At 38.0% G+C, this 17766-nt stretch overlaps 1 protein-coding gene across 3 annotated transcripts in view; it reads left to right on the top strand.

Moving 5' to 3' along the window:
- Nucleotides 1–17766, top strand: part of EML6 (echinoderm microtubule associated protein like 6) — a 285579-nt gene that overhangs the window by 193736 nt on the left and 74077 nt on the right. For all 3 annotated transcript variants that reach the window (XM_021087539.1, XM_021087538.1, XM_021087537.1), the window contains exons 17-21: nt 606–699; nt 11394–11494; nt 12889–13091; nt 15531–15642; nt 15916–16043. In XM_021087539.1, the coding sequence (XP_020943198.1) occupies nt 606–699; nt 11394–11494; nt 12889–13091; nt 15531–15642; nt 15916–16043 (638 nt within the window). The remainder of the gene's footprint in view (nt 1–605; nt 700–11393; nt 11495–12888; nt 13092–15530; nt 15643–15915; nt 16044–17766) is intronic.

Here is a 17766-nt window from a genome sequence, read left to right as displayed (position 1 = left end):
TTATGTAGAGAAACTGACAAGATCAAATGTAGGCCTAGAAATTTGGATGATTTAAAAATGTCCTTTATCCATATTTTCTAAATGTCCTACAACAAGCATATTACATTGGAAATAGGGAAACTAAGAAATGAGATGTTTTTAAATTATAAAATCATCTTTTGAAAGAATTTTCCAAGTTAAATTTAGTTTCTATAACACTCTTTTCTTGGAGGGTTAAACAGAACCCAGTTTTTTAGAGCCGAAAATAGATGAGGAGCCACAAAGTAAAATGGCTCTTCCAGTAAATGTCATGAAATTTGTCTGCCACAAAACAGACACAGTTTTGCTAATTTACCTGAGAAGTGCCTCTCGGCCCTGGGCCTCAGATTAATATTCTGGATCAGCAATTTAATTCAGCAACCAGTTATTAATATATTAAGAAACTCCACTATTACTAGTTATGCATTTCATTCAGTGAGATCCCTTCAGCATGTGATTCTTCTAATGTATTTGAGACTAAATAATATTCTTAAGGTGAATTGCTTATTCCTCTCAACAGTGTGTAAAATGTTTTGATTTTTCATTGAAGAAATGAGTCATTTGGCATTTGTGTTGTTTTCATACAGCCGATGGAAAATGTCTGGTGTCGGTTGGTTTAGACGATTTTCACAGTATTGTATTTTGGGACTGGAAAAAGGGAGAAAAGATAGCCACCACCAGGTAAGAAGCTGCCGAGGTCTTACGGCATCCTGCCGATGACCACACTTCAGTCAAGGTGAATAGTTTGCATTTTCTGGTAAGATTTCCTCATCAAACTCAGGTAGAATTCACAGAGAAAGCCTAACATCTAAATGAAAATATACTGTAATATTTCATGGTGACATTAGAGGAATTAATGTTTGTTTGGGGGAATTGGAAAATTCTGAAATCCTTTCCAGAGAGTTACTCATCACTTTGCTTTTAGTAATGTATGCATTATCTATATCCAAGCTTTTTACCAGCAGTAGAAAAGCAGCTTTTCTCAGCCTTGGGCCTTGCCCCTTGTTTTTCTACTGTCTTAGCATCTGGTGAAGGATTGTCAATGTCACTGGAGTCAGAAGTACCATTTGTCATGAGGCCGTGGCATGCAGGAAAGGAGGCCCCATCGTGAGCATCTGCCACTCGCTTTCAAAGCAGGCAAATTGTTTCCCTAATCTCCGCATCTTATAAATAGACTTTCCAAGACCGACTGCTGTTTATAGACCACCTGTCCTCCCTTACCCCAGCTTCCCTCCCTGCTGAATCAGCCCTCAGTCTGAACATTGCTTTCCACTCCTGCTTACATTGGGCTTAGCTGTTTGCCCGGCCTCTGTGAGAGGTCAAAATATTTGGCAGCCAAGGCCCAGCAATACAGTTTGTTGCCCAAGGCATGTCATAGGTTTACCCTCTCTACCAGTTCTTTCCTGCTTAAACCAAGTTCCTTTCTACCTTGCACTCTAAAATCATTTTCAACTTAATGGCTTCGAACCCCAATGTTCACTTTTTAAATTGATGTTTTCCTCTACAATATTAAATAGGAAAAAAGTGGGTTTGGGCAATGTGATTTGATGAATGAAGGTCTGTAAATTGCTGGAGACTCAGAGGAGGAGCAGATGGAGACTTGAAGACTCCAGCTGACCATCTTAGGAGAAAAAAAGGAGCTCTTCTGATGACTGCTATTCAGATGGAATTCTTGGCAGCAAATGGCAGCTCCTAGACATGCCTACCCAAGTGGCTTCTTTTTTTTTTTGGTCTCTACTATTCCTCACAGATGTGTCCCTCCCCACTAGTACTCCCATTTGGCTTCAACTCAGGACTGTTTTCCTCCTAGGTTAATACACTGAATTTTGCTTTACTATTTCTGATAACACTTGTTACAGATCATTTCAGGAAAAGCACATGTCTGCATTTCAAAGGTAACAGAAATGCAATTTTCCAGCTAAAAATACCTCTGCAACTGTGGGTGGCTCACCTATTGTATGCCAGAAACATTGATAGATTAGACATGGAAGAGAGAAATATGTGTTACTATTTTTAAAGTATATATTTGATACGTTTGATAGTATTACTCCTATTTAATGCAAAGTGACTTATCATTACCTTACCAGTTTAATTTGTTTTTGGAATTGCTCCCTCGCCTTATATCACATTCCCCAAAGAAGACACCTGAAGAAATGCCCTCAGAGAACATTTTTGCCATTGTAATGTTCAGCCAGTGCTCTTTCCAAGAAGGAATGTCAAGGATGAAGTTCTTTGGAGGAGTACTAGATTTTTACATATCTATTTCTACAACTACCTATTTAGATAATATTAACAGTCATAAATAGGTATGTAAATAAGTAACCAAACAAATCAATTAAAATTCTATTTATGGCTTGAAGTTAGGGTGCTTGGGAAGATAGAAATTTTAAAAACAGGGGCATGAAAGAAATGACAAAACAAAAGGAGTCACCCTTGACTGACTTACAGGAGTCATCGTAGCCCCTCCAAGGGTCTGATTTACTCTCAGAGGATGGCCGACTCAGCGACTCCCCCCACACCCCACTTTGCTCTTCTGTAACTCAATCCTTGCCAGCATCATCACCAGCAAGGCTTGATAACAAACCTGCTTCCCACAGCTTGTGTGGTTCTAGCAGGTAATGTTCCCCATTAGTGCCCATCACCCAGTGTGTGAGGTTTCCCCGTCGCGGCAGGGGACCTGGTTGGTGCTGCTGCCACTACCCAAGGTAACATGTGCCCCCTGCACAGCACTGCACTCAGAAGCCACCCTTCACTTGTGAACATGTTTAAGTGAACCTACATTTTCATCAGCCCAAAAAAGTAGAGAAGTTCTATTGCCTCCCATAGAAGATCTTTTCATGAGACTTGATCCAGTCTATTTGCACAGTTTCTTTGCACCTTAGCTAATTTCATGAATGATTTTAGTCACCTCTTACCAGTATTTTTTTTAGTCTTTCTTTTTCCTTTTAAAGATTGTTTAGATTTTAGTCTGATATACAAGTAAACCATTTAATAACCAAGGCCAAGCTCTCGTGGGCAATAGTGAAATGACCTGATAGCAGTGTCACTCAAGACAGAACACAATGAGATAATTCATCAGGTACCTCTGTGTCCCTTTATTTGGACTTCCATTGCACCAGTAACATGATCCTGGGGGACCGTGACTAATTATTTTTGATGTTTCATCTCAGAAGTTTAGGGAGTTCCCATCGTGGCTCAGCAGAAATGAATCTGACTAGCATCCATGAGGATGCAGGCTCAATCCCTGGCCTCGCCCAGTGGGTTAAGGATCTGGCGTTGCTGTGAGCTGTGGTGTAGGTTGTAGATGTGGCTCAGATCCTGCGTTGCTGTGGCTGTGGCATAGGCCAGTGGCTACAGCTCTGATTCGACCCCTAGCCTGGGAACTTCCGTATGTCGCAGGTGTGGACCTAAAAAGACAAAAAGTTTAAATAGTGAGGATCCTAGGCAAAAGGTCCAGTGACCAAGGTGCATAAGAAGAGTATTTCCAAGGTTAATGTGAAGTATCCAGGCTGTTAGAAAGCTTAGGGTCAAAACACAGGCCCACATGGAGAAGGTACATAGAACTTCAGAATCTACATTTCTGTATTAGCTCCACTGCATGACCTCTTTTAGGGTCCTACCCTTCTGTACATTTTGTGAATATTATGTCCCCTGCATACCAAGTTGACACCTTAACTTTCTCACTTTCCTTTTTAAAAATGTTACCTCTTTTTAAAAATAATGTTTAGTAATTTGTTCCTCTGTATACATGATTCTAGAAAAGTTAGAAAGCCCAGGAAAGCACCAGGAAGAAAACGAAAATTGTTGGTAATTCCACTACACAGCTATAGCCATGGCTAACATTTTCCCATTATTCTTTAGTATATATTCTGTTAGTACGTTTTTTATTTCTATGGAGTACTATGTATACTGCTCTGTAACTCCCTTTTTTCCCCCACTCACCAATGTATCATTGCCCTTTTTTCTCAGTGTTACCCAGCTTATACTATATTATTCTATATTGTATCCTTTTTGTTTGTTTTTTTGGTTTTTTTGCTTTTTAGGGCTGCACCCAGCATATGGAAGTTCCCAGGCTACCATGCTAGGGGTCAAATCAGAGCTACAGCTGCTAACCTACACCACAGCCACAGCAACTCAGGATCCAAACCACATTTGCAACCTACACCACAGTTCACAGCAACTTGGATGCTTAACCCACTGAGTGAGGTCAGATCAAACCTGCATCCCCATAGATACTAGACAGGTTCGTTACTACTGAGCCACAGCAGGAACTCCTTGTAAGCCATTTTAAATCTTTTTTGGAGAAGAGGTTTAAATCAAGTGTTCATTCAGTCTTCCAGTTGTGGGATGTCTTCACACACACACACAAAAGAGGAAACCAAATCACACACATGGGACTGGGCCTCAGTGCATAGCAAAGGGTTCTGAATAGAAGATCTGAAAACCAGCTCACATGGCATGCAGCTGCCCTTGGCTTCTGGAAGTTGTGCGTTCCTTTCCTCTTCCCCTGTGCTTTCTGGTAAAGTTTAAGATGTGTCCCAGAGTGGTAAATTACTTGACTCAGGTGTGAGGAGTTGTCCTGTGTAAGGGCAGCATATGGACTGTCCTACATTCTTAGTCCCTCAGTGTAGGACCTGAAACTCTTTCCATTTTGTTTTTCATACACACTCAGACATACGTAGCTATAGGCAACTTCCCTACAAGTTTAACAAGTGTCTAAAGGAAAAATAACCAGTACTCCATGCATGTTCTTTGTTTAGGTATTGACATTGGCTAAACATTTATGTCCCATCATTAGTCAGTTTAGAATTTTAGCTACAACAGAAACAACATTGGTCTTTCTATGACACCAAGAAATTAGATAAACTAAAATGTGCTCTCAAAAAAGAAAAAAAAAAAAAAGACTTTTCTGTCTTAACTATTTGACTGTCTTAACTGTTTGACCTATAGACACAAGCAAACAAAACAATCGTCTTTTCTATGTAGGAAATTGTGATATCTGTTCTCAGTTTTCATTTCAGTTTTATCTAGCATCTTCTCTCTAAAGTTTATATTAATGACTTAGGAGCTGTGGGGATTTTCCTCCAATATAGAAAACTTTGGATGTTCAATGTCTTTTACGATCATCTGGTTCATTTCTCCTCTTTGTGTTAAGCACATTTTCTCTTCTCTTTTTATTTAAACTTTTTCTCTCTGTCCTACTTGTTCCTGATACCATCTATATTTGATTGTTCTTTCTCTTAAGGGTATTTTATTTTATAGCAGTCCCCCCTCCCACCTTATTCATGCCATGGATGCATTTGAGGATCCGGGTCATTCGTCCTGTAGAATGTGTCACATATTAAACTTGACTGAGTCTTTAGGAAAGCATATCAGGCATTTTACTGCATTTCCTATAAATGGTTAGTTAGATCCATAGACTTAATTAGATTCGCATTCAGTTTTTTTTCTTAATAATAGTTTTATACCATTCAATTCACCCAGAAAGTGTACAGCTCACTTTGTAGTATACCAATGTCAAATTATAATACTGTATACTCAAAACTTATATAATAAAAACAAAGTTCAATTTTTTTAGCATATTTACAGAGTTGTGCAATCATTACTACTGTCTAGTATCAGAACACAACACTTTGACCACCCCAGAAAGAAACCTCATACTCATTAGCACTAATCTGCCTTCAGTCTCTATGGATTTTTGTGTTCTGGACTTTTCATATGAACAGAATCAAACAATATGAAAAAGTCCTTTGTGATTGGCTTCTTTCATGTAGCATAATGGTTTAAGGTTCATCTACATCATAACATGTAGCAGTACTTCATTCCTTTTAGTCGCTGAATAATATTGTATTGTGTGGATCCTACCACATGTTATGTATACGTTCATCAATTGATGAACAGTTGGGTTATTTCCTTCTTTTGCTGTTATGAATAATGCTGCCATCAACATTTGTGTACAAGGTTTAAGTGAACATGTGTTTGATTTCTCTTGGTTGTATATCTATATATTAGCTGTAATTCTTCTTAAATAAGAGTTTTTCCTCATGAACCATTGGTTTTTCTGAAAGACATTTCACACAGGAAGTAGTCTTTTAAATAGTGGAGTTATTTGTCCATTGTATCTATTGCAGATATTTTCCCCGGTTTGTCATCTGTCTTTTGAGTTTGCCATGATGTTTTTCATCATGCCATGGTTTTAACATTTGTGTGGTCAAATTTATCAGTCTTTACCATTTCAAGATTTTGAGACATAGTTGAAGTATTTCCCATTCTCAGGTTGAAAGGAAATCACTCTTAATTTCTTCTAATCTGCAATGGCTTCATCTTTACATTTAGATCTGTAAACATTTTGCAGTTTATCCCAGTATCTATTATGAGGAACAGATCCAATTTTATCCTTTTTCCATATGGCTATCAAGGTGTTCTAAACACCATTCTTCTTTTCCCTTTTATATAGACTTTATTTTTTAGAACAGTTTTAGGTTCATAGCAGAATTGATCAGAAATTATAGATTCTCTTATATTCACAACCCCAGCCTCCTTCAAATCCCCATATAGCACCAGAGTGGTGAAATGTTTTATTACATTTGTTATAGTAAATCGAGCTACACTGACACATCATTATCACCCAAAGTCCACAGTTTACATTAGGGTTCACTGTTAGCATTGTATATTCTGTGAGTTTTGACAAGTGTATTGTAACATGCATCTACCATTATAGTATCACACAGAACAGTTTCACTGCCCTAGCAATCCTTTGTGTTCTGCCTGTTAATTCCTCCCTCCCCTCTATCTTGATATTCAGTAATCTTTTTACTATCTCCATAGTTTTGCCTTTTCCAAAATGTCATTTAGTTGGAATTATGCAATATGTAGACTTTCCAGATTGGCTTCTTTCAGTTAGTAAAATCCATTTAAATTTCCTCCATGTCTCTTCATGGCTTGATAGCTCCTTTCTTTTTAGCAGTGAATAACACTCCATTATCTAGATGTACCACAGTTTCTTTTAATCTATTCTCCTACTGAAGAACATCTTGGTTGCTTCCAAGTTTTGGCAATTATGATTAAAGTTGCTGTATGCATCTATAAGCAGGTTTTTGTGTGGACATAAGTTTTTCAACTCCTTTGGATAAATACCAAGGAACATGATTGCTGGATCTTATGGTAAGAATATGTTTGGTTTTCTAAGAAACTGCCAAACTGTCTTCCAAAGTAGCTGTACTATTTTGCATTCCCACAAGTAATGCATGAGATTTCACATTGCTCCATATCCTTGCCAGCATTTGGTAACATACATGATTTATTTTAAATACTTGGGTTTTCCCTCATTGATTTGGACCTGTCTTTATTATATACTGCATTTTAGTATTCGTTTTGGTCTCTTTCTAGTTTTTCTATTTTGCCATTTGTTTGTCAGTCAATATGTGTACCACACTGTTTTAATTATGAAAGCTTTATAAGTTGCTTTTGTATCCAGGAGAGCTACTCTTCCCACTTTGTTTTTCTTTTTCAGAGTTTTTTTGGCCATTTCGTGGACATTACTGTTGTTTTATTCTTCCATAACAACTTTAAAATCATGATGTCTAACTCCATATTAAAGAACAAACAGACACTAAATGCTCTTTTTATTGGAATCAAGTTGAATTTATAACAAAGTTAGGAGAACTAACATCTTTATGATTCAGTTTTCTAACCCAAGAACAGGAATATTTCCATTTTTTAAAGTCTATTTTTGTCTTACAGATGTGAGGGTGTTTATTTTACTCATTTTTATATATAGTGTATATTTGTTATTAAATTTATGCCTTGGTATTTTTGTTGTTTATAAATAAAGTTATTTCTTCTACTTTTTTTCAACTGTGTATTGTATACATTAAGGCTATTGATTCTGCATTTTTATATACTGCATCTTTACTAAATTACCTTGTTGCAGTTTTTACTTTATTTTGAATTTTTAAACATAGTTATTTCATTTGCAAGTAGACATGCTTTTAATTTTTTAAGATCTTGTCTAATTGCATTAGGTAATATGTTCAATACAGTGTTAAATGGTAGTGGTAATCATCTCGTTCTTTATTGGGAATGAATTAAGAATCTAACTTTTGAGTTCACATGCACATGAACACACCATGAATAAGCTACTGTTCCAGCATGTTCTGTTTTTAAAGAAAAAATAATGCTATATAAAATCTGGAGAGCCAGTCTGTGTATAGCTGGTATTGAATGAATGTGGGTTTCTCAATGAGAGTCAAGAACTGCAGGAAAATGTAAAAGTCTAAGAGATAGTTCTAAAGCATCCATTAATTCCTACTTTACTGAGTGTTAGTTGAGTGTTTTTTTAATCACATGTGACTGTTAGGTTTTGCTGTTTTTTTTTTGTCATATGCCTTTTTGGCCTCTGTGAAAATGGTAACATAATTTTTTTTCATATAAATTGTGCTATTTGATTCCTTACTGAACCACCCTTGCATTTGGTCATAATGTACTATTTTTTTAGTGTGTTGTTGGATTGTCTTTGCGAGTATTTTATTTAAGACTTTGTAATCAATATTCATAAGGGAGATTAGTCAGTTATGTTCTTTTTGTTAATTGCTTTTCTTTTACTTAATGAAAGTTATGTCCTAATCTACCAGAGAATACAGTCAAATAGTCCATTAAGAACAGCAAATCTTTAGATTTCTTTCTTTTTTTTTTTTTTTTTTTTTGTCTTGGCATATGGAGGTTCCCAGGCTTTTGGAGGCTAATCAGAGCTGCAGCCACTAGCCTACACCACAGCCATAGCAATGCTAGATCTGAACCACATCTGCAACTTACACCACAGCTCACAGCAATGCCAGATCCTTAACCCACTGAGCAAGGCCAGGGATTGAACCTGCATCCTCATGGATACTAGTCAGATTCATTTCTGCTGAGCCACGACAGGAGCTCTGAAATCCTTAGATTCTAACTTGATTATTTTATACTCTAAAACAGCAGTTTCCCCGAAACTGGGAAATGCCAGGCCTACAATCAGGCCTCACTTTTGGTTTTTTTGTTTGTTTTTTGTTTTGTTTTGTTTTTTATTTTATTTTCCTACTGTACAGCAAGGGGATCAAGTTATCCTTACATGTATACATTACATTTTTTCCCCACCCTTTGTTCTGTTGCAACATGAGTATCTAGACATAGTTCTCAATGCTATTCAGCAGGATCTCCTTGTAAATCTATTCTAAGTTGTGTCTGATAAACCCAAGTTCCCGATCCCTCCCACTCCCTCCCCCTCCCATCAGGCAGCCACAAGTCTTTTCTCCAAGTCCATGATTTTCTTTTCTGAGGAGATGTTCATTTGTGCTGGATATTAGATTCTAGTTATAAGTGATATCATATGGTATTTGCCTTTGTCTTTCTGGCTCATTTCACTCAGGATGAGATTCTCTAGTTTCATCCATGTTGCTGCAAATGGCATTATGTCATCCTTTTTTATGGCTGAGTAGTATTCCATTGTGTATATATACCACCTCTTCCGAATCCAATCATCTGTCGATGGACATTTGGGTTGTTTCCATGTCCTGGCTATTGTGAATAGTGCTGCAATGAACATGTGGGTGCATGTGCCTCTTTTAAGTAGAGTTTTGTCCGGATAGATGCCCAAGAGTGGGATTGCAGGGTCATATGGAAGTTCTATGTATAGATTTCTAAGGTATCTCCAAACTGTTCTCCATAGTGGCTGTACCAGTTTACATTCCCACCAACAGTGCAGGAGGGTTCCCTTTTCTCCACAGCCCCTCCAGCACTTGTTATTTGTGGATTTATTAATGATGGCCATTCTGACTGGTGTGAGGTGGTATCTCATGGTAGTTTTGATTTGCATTTCTCTTATAATCAGCGATGTTGAGCATTTTTTCATGTGTTTGCTGGCCATCTGTATATCTTCTTTGGAGAAATGTCTATTCAGGTCTTTTGCCCATTTTTCCATTGATTGATTGGCTTTTTTGCTGTTGGGTTGTATAAGTTGTTTATATATTCTAGAGATTAAGCCCTTGTCGGTTGCATCATTTGAAACTATTTTCTCCCATTCTGTAAGTTGTCTTTTTGTTTTCTTTTTGGTTTCCTTTGCTGTGCAAAAGCTTTCAGTTTGATGAGGTCCCATGGGTTTATTTTTGCTCTAATTTCTATTGCTTTGGGAGACTGACCTGAGAAAATATTCATGAGGTTGATGTCAGAGAGTGTTTTGCCTATGTTTTCTTCTAGGAGTTTGATGGTGTCCTGTCGTATATTTAAGTCTTTCAGCCATTTGGAGTTTATTTTTGTGCATGGTGTGAGGGTGTGTTCTAGTCTCATTGCTTTGCATGCAGCTGTCCAGGTTTCCCAGCAATGCTTGCTGAATAGACTTTCTTTTTCCCATTTTATGTTCTTGCCTCCCTTGTCAAAGATTAGTTGACCATAGGTGTCTGGGTTTATTTCTGGATTCTCTATTCTGTTCCATTGGTCTGTCTGTCTGTTTTGGTACCAGTACCACACTGTTTTGATGACTGTGGCTTTGTAATATTTCTTGAAGTCTGGGAGAGTTAGGCCTCACTTTTGTGTTTGTCCTTTTGCCTCTGGGGTTATAAACTTACATTTCTGAGTGCACAGCATCCTAAGTACCTTAAATCAATTGAGGACATCCTTTCTCTCTGCACAGCTGTGAGCTAGGGGCTTCAGTTTTGTGCAAATACAGGTCTAGCTGAAACTCTGTTTAACAGCAAGAGTATTACATTTGAAGCTTCCTATTAATACTTTTATAATGTTTTATTCCTCCTTTTTTTCCCCTTTTTTGGCTGCCCCCATGGCATATAGAGTTCCCAAGCCAGGAATTAGATCCAAAATATGGTTGCAACCTACACCACAGCTGTGGTAATGCTGGATCCTTAACCACCTATGCTGAGCGGGATCAAACCTGCGTCTCAGCACTCCAGACACCACTGATCCTGTTGCGACACAGCGGGAACTCCTTCTCCCCGCTCTTATATAAGACTTCTATTTCCCAAGGATTACAGTTCTATGGCGGTAGCGTTAATTTTGTCTTATGGAGACATTCTGATTCATTTCATTAATTTTTCATTATAATGAAATAATAATTAAAATATTTCATTAATTTGTTTAAAGCATAATTAAGTAGACTTTGGCAACAATGGTAGGGTAAGAAAAAAGGGCTCAAACATGCAAAGAAAAACCAAAGCTCACTGTTTTAATGTAGACCTCATGTGTATTTTAAATCATCTTCTAATCTTATTTTAGTGTTTAGTCCTGTTAGATGTGCTTAATGAAAGTTAGACCAAATGCATGCTTTTAATAAAACTCTCTAGCAGTGTTTTCATCAAAACTAGAATTTTTTTCCTATTTGTCTGTTACAGAGGACATAAGGAGAAGATATTTGTGGTAAAGTGTAACCCACACCATGTTGACAAACTGGTTACCGTTGGGATCAAGCACATCAAATTCTGGCAACAAGCAGGTACTGTTGTTTGAATTTATCACTTACGTGGTTGAAAATTTTACTCCAGCTGGGGAAACAAAAAGCCCACCACCACTACCTAGCCTATCTCAGCAATCTAAAATTAAAATCTGCCTAAAAGATGTTCTCTCCCAAATAATGTCTGAGCTGTGAAATGCAGAACACTCTATATGATGCTATGCATATTCATCAATATCTAGAAAGCTTTCAGAAATGTTCTGCTGTGAAAATATTTTTATATTTAGTCATCAGTTTTGGAAATAGTGATTATATTGGACTGCTGAGCAGAAAATAATCACTTTTGGTTGGGAGAATAAAATTTTCAGTATTTTGAGGATTCTTTTACTTATCCCTGAATTTAGCACGAGAATTAAACCCTGACACTACACGTAGTACGTGGTCAGAACAAATGCAGATATAATGTTGATAATAAGGATGAGTAAATAAGCAGGACAAGGAGTTCCCTGGCGGCTCAGCAGGTTAAGGATCTGGCATCGTCACTGCTGTTGCCTGGGCCACTACTGTGGTGCAGGTTCAGTCCCTGGCCTGGGAACTTCAGCATGCCATGGATATGGCCCAAAAAATAAGCAGGACAACACATGGAATGATACCTTATTCTTTTCACTAATAAGCCAAACCTACTATTGGAATTATTTCTGAGCTCTTAGTATCAGCCTTGGTACCAAACCCAATCTTATACTGGATAAAACAGAAGGTTTCCTGTTTCATTGTTCTCTGCTTTTAAAGAAAAGGTAATGGCGCCCATCATGTGTGGAGAGCCAGTCTGCATACAGTTGTCTGGAGCGAGTCTGGGTTTCTCAGTGCTAATCAGAAAACAGGGAAATGTGAATATCTAAGGGGCAAATCTGATGAACTCCTATATAATGATATGTTTTTCTCACCCCAAAGTTGCTGTGATAAAAATCGAGGCAAAATACATATGAAATATGTTTACATTTTGCATTTCATTTTATTCTCCCTGGTCAGCATTCATGGAGAAACCTATCTCCCGGGGCACTTAGTCATGCCCTCCTCTGACTGGCCGAGGCTGGCACTGAACCTAGGTTAGAGATGCATATTAAGTTCTCTTTCCAACCAGACTCGAAGTTCTTGAAGGCAGGAGCTCTTTCTTTTCACCTTTCTACTCCAGTGCCGACCACTGTGCCCACCAAAAGGTGGAGATTCAACAAGCACTGGATTAATGCATGAAGGAGAAAAAAAAAAACCTTTTATAATGTTGTTGTTTATGATGTCTTCTGCCATTTTAATACACATCTTTATGTAGACACATCATGTAGACATAAACTGGATTTTTCATCGAAGGTAGTTGTTCTAAATGCTCACAGACGGTACCAGTTTTTCAGAAAGTAATACACACTCTTGGTCCACTCCAGGTGGAGGCTTCACCTCTAAAAGAGGAATCTTTGGAAATGTTGGCAAATTGGAAACAATGATGTGTGTTTCTTACGGACGAATGGAAGATCTAGTGTTCTCAGGAGCAGCTACTGGAGATATTTTTATTTGGAAAGATATTCTACTGCTAAAGACAGTGAAAGCTCATGATGGGCCTGTGTTTGCTATGTATGCTTTGGATAAGGTATGGTGTCTTTTCCTCATCCATTTTCTTTTTCTTTTTTTTAATGATTTTTATTTTTTCCATCATAGCTGCTTTGCAGTGTTCTGTCAGTTTTCTACTGTACAGCAAGGTGACCCAGTCATACATACATGTATACATTCTTTTTCTCACATTATCATACTCCATCTTAAGTGACTAGATATAGTTCTCAGTGCTATACAGCAGGATCTCATTTCTTCTCCATTCCAAAGGCAATAGTTTGCATCTTTAACTCCCAATTCCCCACTTTCTAAAATCTTAAATTAGACTTAAGAAGGTCCATGCCAAGAGGACACCTGTGTATGACAATAGGACTCTCTGAATTCGGAAGTAGTTATCATGAGTGGAGGGGAGTGGTCTTAAAGTTTCTCTTCCTGGCTGTCACTCCTATGAGCTCCTTAGAAAGTGTTATGCCACGTTTGGACACACAGTAGAAAAAGAGTCCTGAGAAATATTTCACCGTGGTCATCCTCCTCAGTGGCACAACAAGCAGAGGCCTGAAAGTACCAGGTGGTCAGATTATTGTCCCACTTGTCACTTGAACTTGAACAAGCTGGTGGCCAGTTTGTTCCTGTGTAGACAGGCTCAGCTTTAAGAGGTGTGTTGGAGTGAAATCTTTGCATGGTGTGTGTTGGTCAGGATTCCCTAGAGAAATAGAACCAGTAGGATATAGATATACATATACATAAACAGAAAAAAAGATTTATTATAAGGAATTGGCTTACACAGTTATGGAGACTGAGAAGTCCCACTAAGCCACCTGTAAGCTAGGGACCCAGGAAAGCTGGTGGTGGAATTCAGTCCAAGTCCAGAGGCTTGAGGACTAGAGGAACCAGTGGTGTAAATCCCAGGCTGAGGGCAGCAAAAAGATGAGATGTCCCAGCTCAGTCAGTGAGACATGACAAAAGGAGACACTTGTGTCCTGCATCTGCCTCTTGTTCTATTCAGGCTCTGAAAGGATTGAATGATGTCCACTCACCTTGGGGAGGACAGTTTACTGAGTCCATCAATTCAGGTACTGGTCTTATCCAGAAACATCCACATAGACACACAGAAATACTGTTTAACCTGAACCCCCTTTGGCCAGTCAGTGGACACATAAAATTAACCATCACACCAGCTGTATTTCTACTCAAGGTCATTTTTGTCCTAATCCAGCTACCCACCTACCTTGCAGTGTTTTCTTGTTGTTGTTGTTGTTTTTAATAAAAATTACACCTACCTTAGTGCTGTTAAAATACTTTCTTCAATCAGTTTGCCAGGAACTACCATTTTTTTTATTCACTTCTAGTTTGCTGATGGTACAAGTTTTTGTACCTCCAAGTAGTCTAAGCCACCCAACACACGTTACTAACCCAGCCTTCATTTTGTGTTTACCTGTTGCCAGGTAAATATGTCGATCCTTCTATAGAAGTAGGTTCTTGTTAGATGTGCAACTACAATGGTTGTTGTAGTGGTTAAGCTGTTTTTTGCTAACAAATTTATTTTTGGTTAGACTGCAAATTTTAGAAAAAATTAAAGCACAGTGCAAAATTTTTGTAGGTCCAGAAATTAATGTGATATAACTTGCTTAAACTCTTTTATTGCTTGGTAGCTTAAGCTGAAAAATTATGGGAAAAGACAAGGATATCAACATTATAGTATATTGTATTTAATTTTAATTTGGGGAATGAATGCTCCTAGGTTCAAAATCTATAATAAGGATAAATAAGGACATTTAATGTAATAAACTTCAAAATATTATTTCCTTGTGAACTTCATTGAAATTAAGTAAATTTAAAGTTTCTGAGAAAACAATTACTCAGTATATTTCTTTAAAAAAAATACTTTTCTAAGAACAGTTGGTATATATAAGTTGCCAGAAAGGAAAATTAATAAAGCCAAGAAATCATAATCTTAGCACAAGAATAAAGATCACTGTTTAGGTTTTTTTTTTTTTAATCCAATATGTCAAGCTTTTTACTTTCCATGTTTTGTAAAAATTCATCTGGATTTTAATTATCATGGGAACTAAGGTTTATTGAACAAAATAGCAAGACAGTTTTGTTATATGAAATACCTGTTACTCTTAATAATAAATAATGATGTTTTCTCCTAGAAGTAAATATTTTAAAATGTTTAACAATAACTTTTAATTATGATGTTGATTCCAATTCATTCAGTAAGAGTATTTGAGATGCCAGAAACTCTGCCAGGCCTTGAGGCCAGTCTTGTTTTGTAAGAATCCACATTCCAGTCAGGGGATGGGCACAGACATGGCCGTCATGATTCAGGGTGCCGAATTCCGACCAGTGGTCTCCTATACTTAGAAAGAAAACACAACCAAAGTTTCTTTGCCCAAGGGGGAATCCCTTTAAGGCTGGGTGGGTACCTTGTCATTTTGATATGTGTATGTAATTCTTCCTCTGTGTGCCTTCACAGGGTTTTGTAACAGGTGGAAAGGATGGAATTGTGGAGCTCTGGGATGATATGTTTGAAAGATGCTTGAAGACTTATGCCATTAAAAGAGCAGCATTGTCAACTAGTTCAAAAGGTGCCATTCCTAAGTATGCAATAGAAATCTTTCTGTTTCTAGGGATGGAAAAGATTTTACTAAAGTTCTTGGAAAATGATCACCAAATCATTCTCTTTTTTTCTGCCACATTCAGAGTTCTTGAAATATCAGTAGAAATATCAAGGATGATTATCTAGTACCTAGTGCTTTGGAACTATATAAAGAGAATTTATGTAGTCTTTATCCTGTTTTTATTTTTTACTGTATTAGATATAACATTTACAATATTAAATACAGTATGTCCTCCCTCAGGCTTGCTTTTGGAAGATAACCCTTCAATTCGTGCCATCACTTTAGGACATGGACATATCCTCGTGGGAACAAAAAATGGAGAGATCCTGGAAATCGATAAAAGTGGACCAATGACACTGCTTGTTCAGGTATTGTGTTTGTACATATTCTAAACCACAGTTTACATGAGAGCTGGAATCAGGCTGCAGCAATGGGGGCCACCTAGGGTGCAAAAATTAAGGAAGCACTTGCTCTCAGGGTCAGGCAAGTGTTATATTAATTACCTATTGATATATAACAAATTACCACAAACAGCATCTCAAAACAACACTTTTTATATTATAGTTTCTGTGGGTCAGGAGTCTGAACACAGATTAACTGGGTCCTCTGCTTAAGGTTTTGTAAGGCTGCCATAACAGCCAGGACTGTGGTCTTAACTGAGGCTCAGCTGTGAAAGGATCTGCCTCCGAAGTCACTCAGGCTGTTGGCAGAGTACAGTTCCTTGTGAGTGTCGGACCAAGGACTTCCGTTTCCTCTCTGCCCTCAGAGGTTACCTGTAGTTCATTGTCACATGCGGTTCCCCAACCCAACTGCTTGCTTCCTCAAAGCAAGCAAAAGAAAGAGGAAAAAATAGGTACTACAGTGCCTTTAAGTAATCCTCACATACCTGTAATCATGAACATCCACCCCCTTTGCCGTATTTTGTTGGCTGGTGACAAGCCACAGGCTATACCACACTCAAAGGGAGACAATTACCCAAGAGTGCAAAAACCAGGAAGAGGATTCTGAGGGTCACAGCATGCCCAGTATGCCCTCTGCCTACCAATTATTGATGCTACTACCACGTGAAAAATACCTTCCCCCCTTCTAAGGCCCCCCAGAGCCTCAGCCCTTTACAATATCTGCTCAAAGTCCATAATTTCATCATCTGAATCAGGTCCAAATATACTCCTTAGGTATATTTCCTCTCAATCTGGCAAAAACCTGTCACACTGACAAAAAATTATTTGCTCTGCACACTTACAAATATGTGTCTCCTTAGACTTTGTGCATCATTCTAGTCTCAGCCTTGACTCACATAAACATGTAACATACTCTTTACAAAAATCTTATTCAGGTAAAATCAGATTAAAATTAACATCAACAGAATCCTCTGATCAAAGATGTGGTCAGATTTCACCTAATGGGAGTGTGCAGAGGTGAGGAGATAGTCCTGCCCAATGTGGTGATGGAGGGACCTTCGTTATGGATGAGAGAGGCATGGGAAGGGAGGAGGGCGTGCATTCAGAAGGTGGCCTGGAAGGAATATGGACCAGTTATCTAAGCTTTACCTCCTTCTCTTACCTAATTGATGCCTGTGGCTGCTGTTTCAGGACCAACCCCCCAGATCCCAATGAAAGAGGCCCTCTGCTTTGCTATAACTTAGAACAGGTCTGCACACACACATCATGGATCAGGTCTTTTAAATGCATGTGCCCAAGCCCCACTCCGGATATCTTGAATAAGAATCTGTGTTAAAAACCAACTTGAGAAGCTCTGTGCTGATTATGCTGGGTAGCCCAGGTTGAGAACTGTGCTGAGATGTGTACTTGAGGCTTGACTTCCTTTTCCTCCAAGTGTTCCTGCCTTTGTGGTTTCCTTCCAAGCTGATTTCCTTTTCCTTCCAACCATGACTTATTATTTTATGTTATTGAAAATTAAGTTTCTTTCTGATCCCCAAATGTTTGAGACTTTAAATTGTTTGCTACATGCTATATTGCTAAATGCGTTGTAAGATTTATACTGTAGTATGATTTAAACAGCCATGTAAGACTTTAAACTCTACCGTTTCAAATTTTAAAAAGTATAGTAGTTGAGCTAATTTTATTTAAA

Source organism: Sus scrofa, chromosome 3, assembly GCF_000003025.6.
Source record: "Sus scrofa isolate TJ Tabasco breed Duroc chromosome 3, Sscrofa11.1, whole genome shotgun sequence".
Lineage (NCBI taxonomy): Eukaryota > Metazoa > Chordata > Mammalia > Artiodactyla > Suidae > Sus > Sus scrofa.
This window is presented reverse-complemented; position numbering and strand designations above follow the sequence as displayed.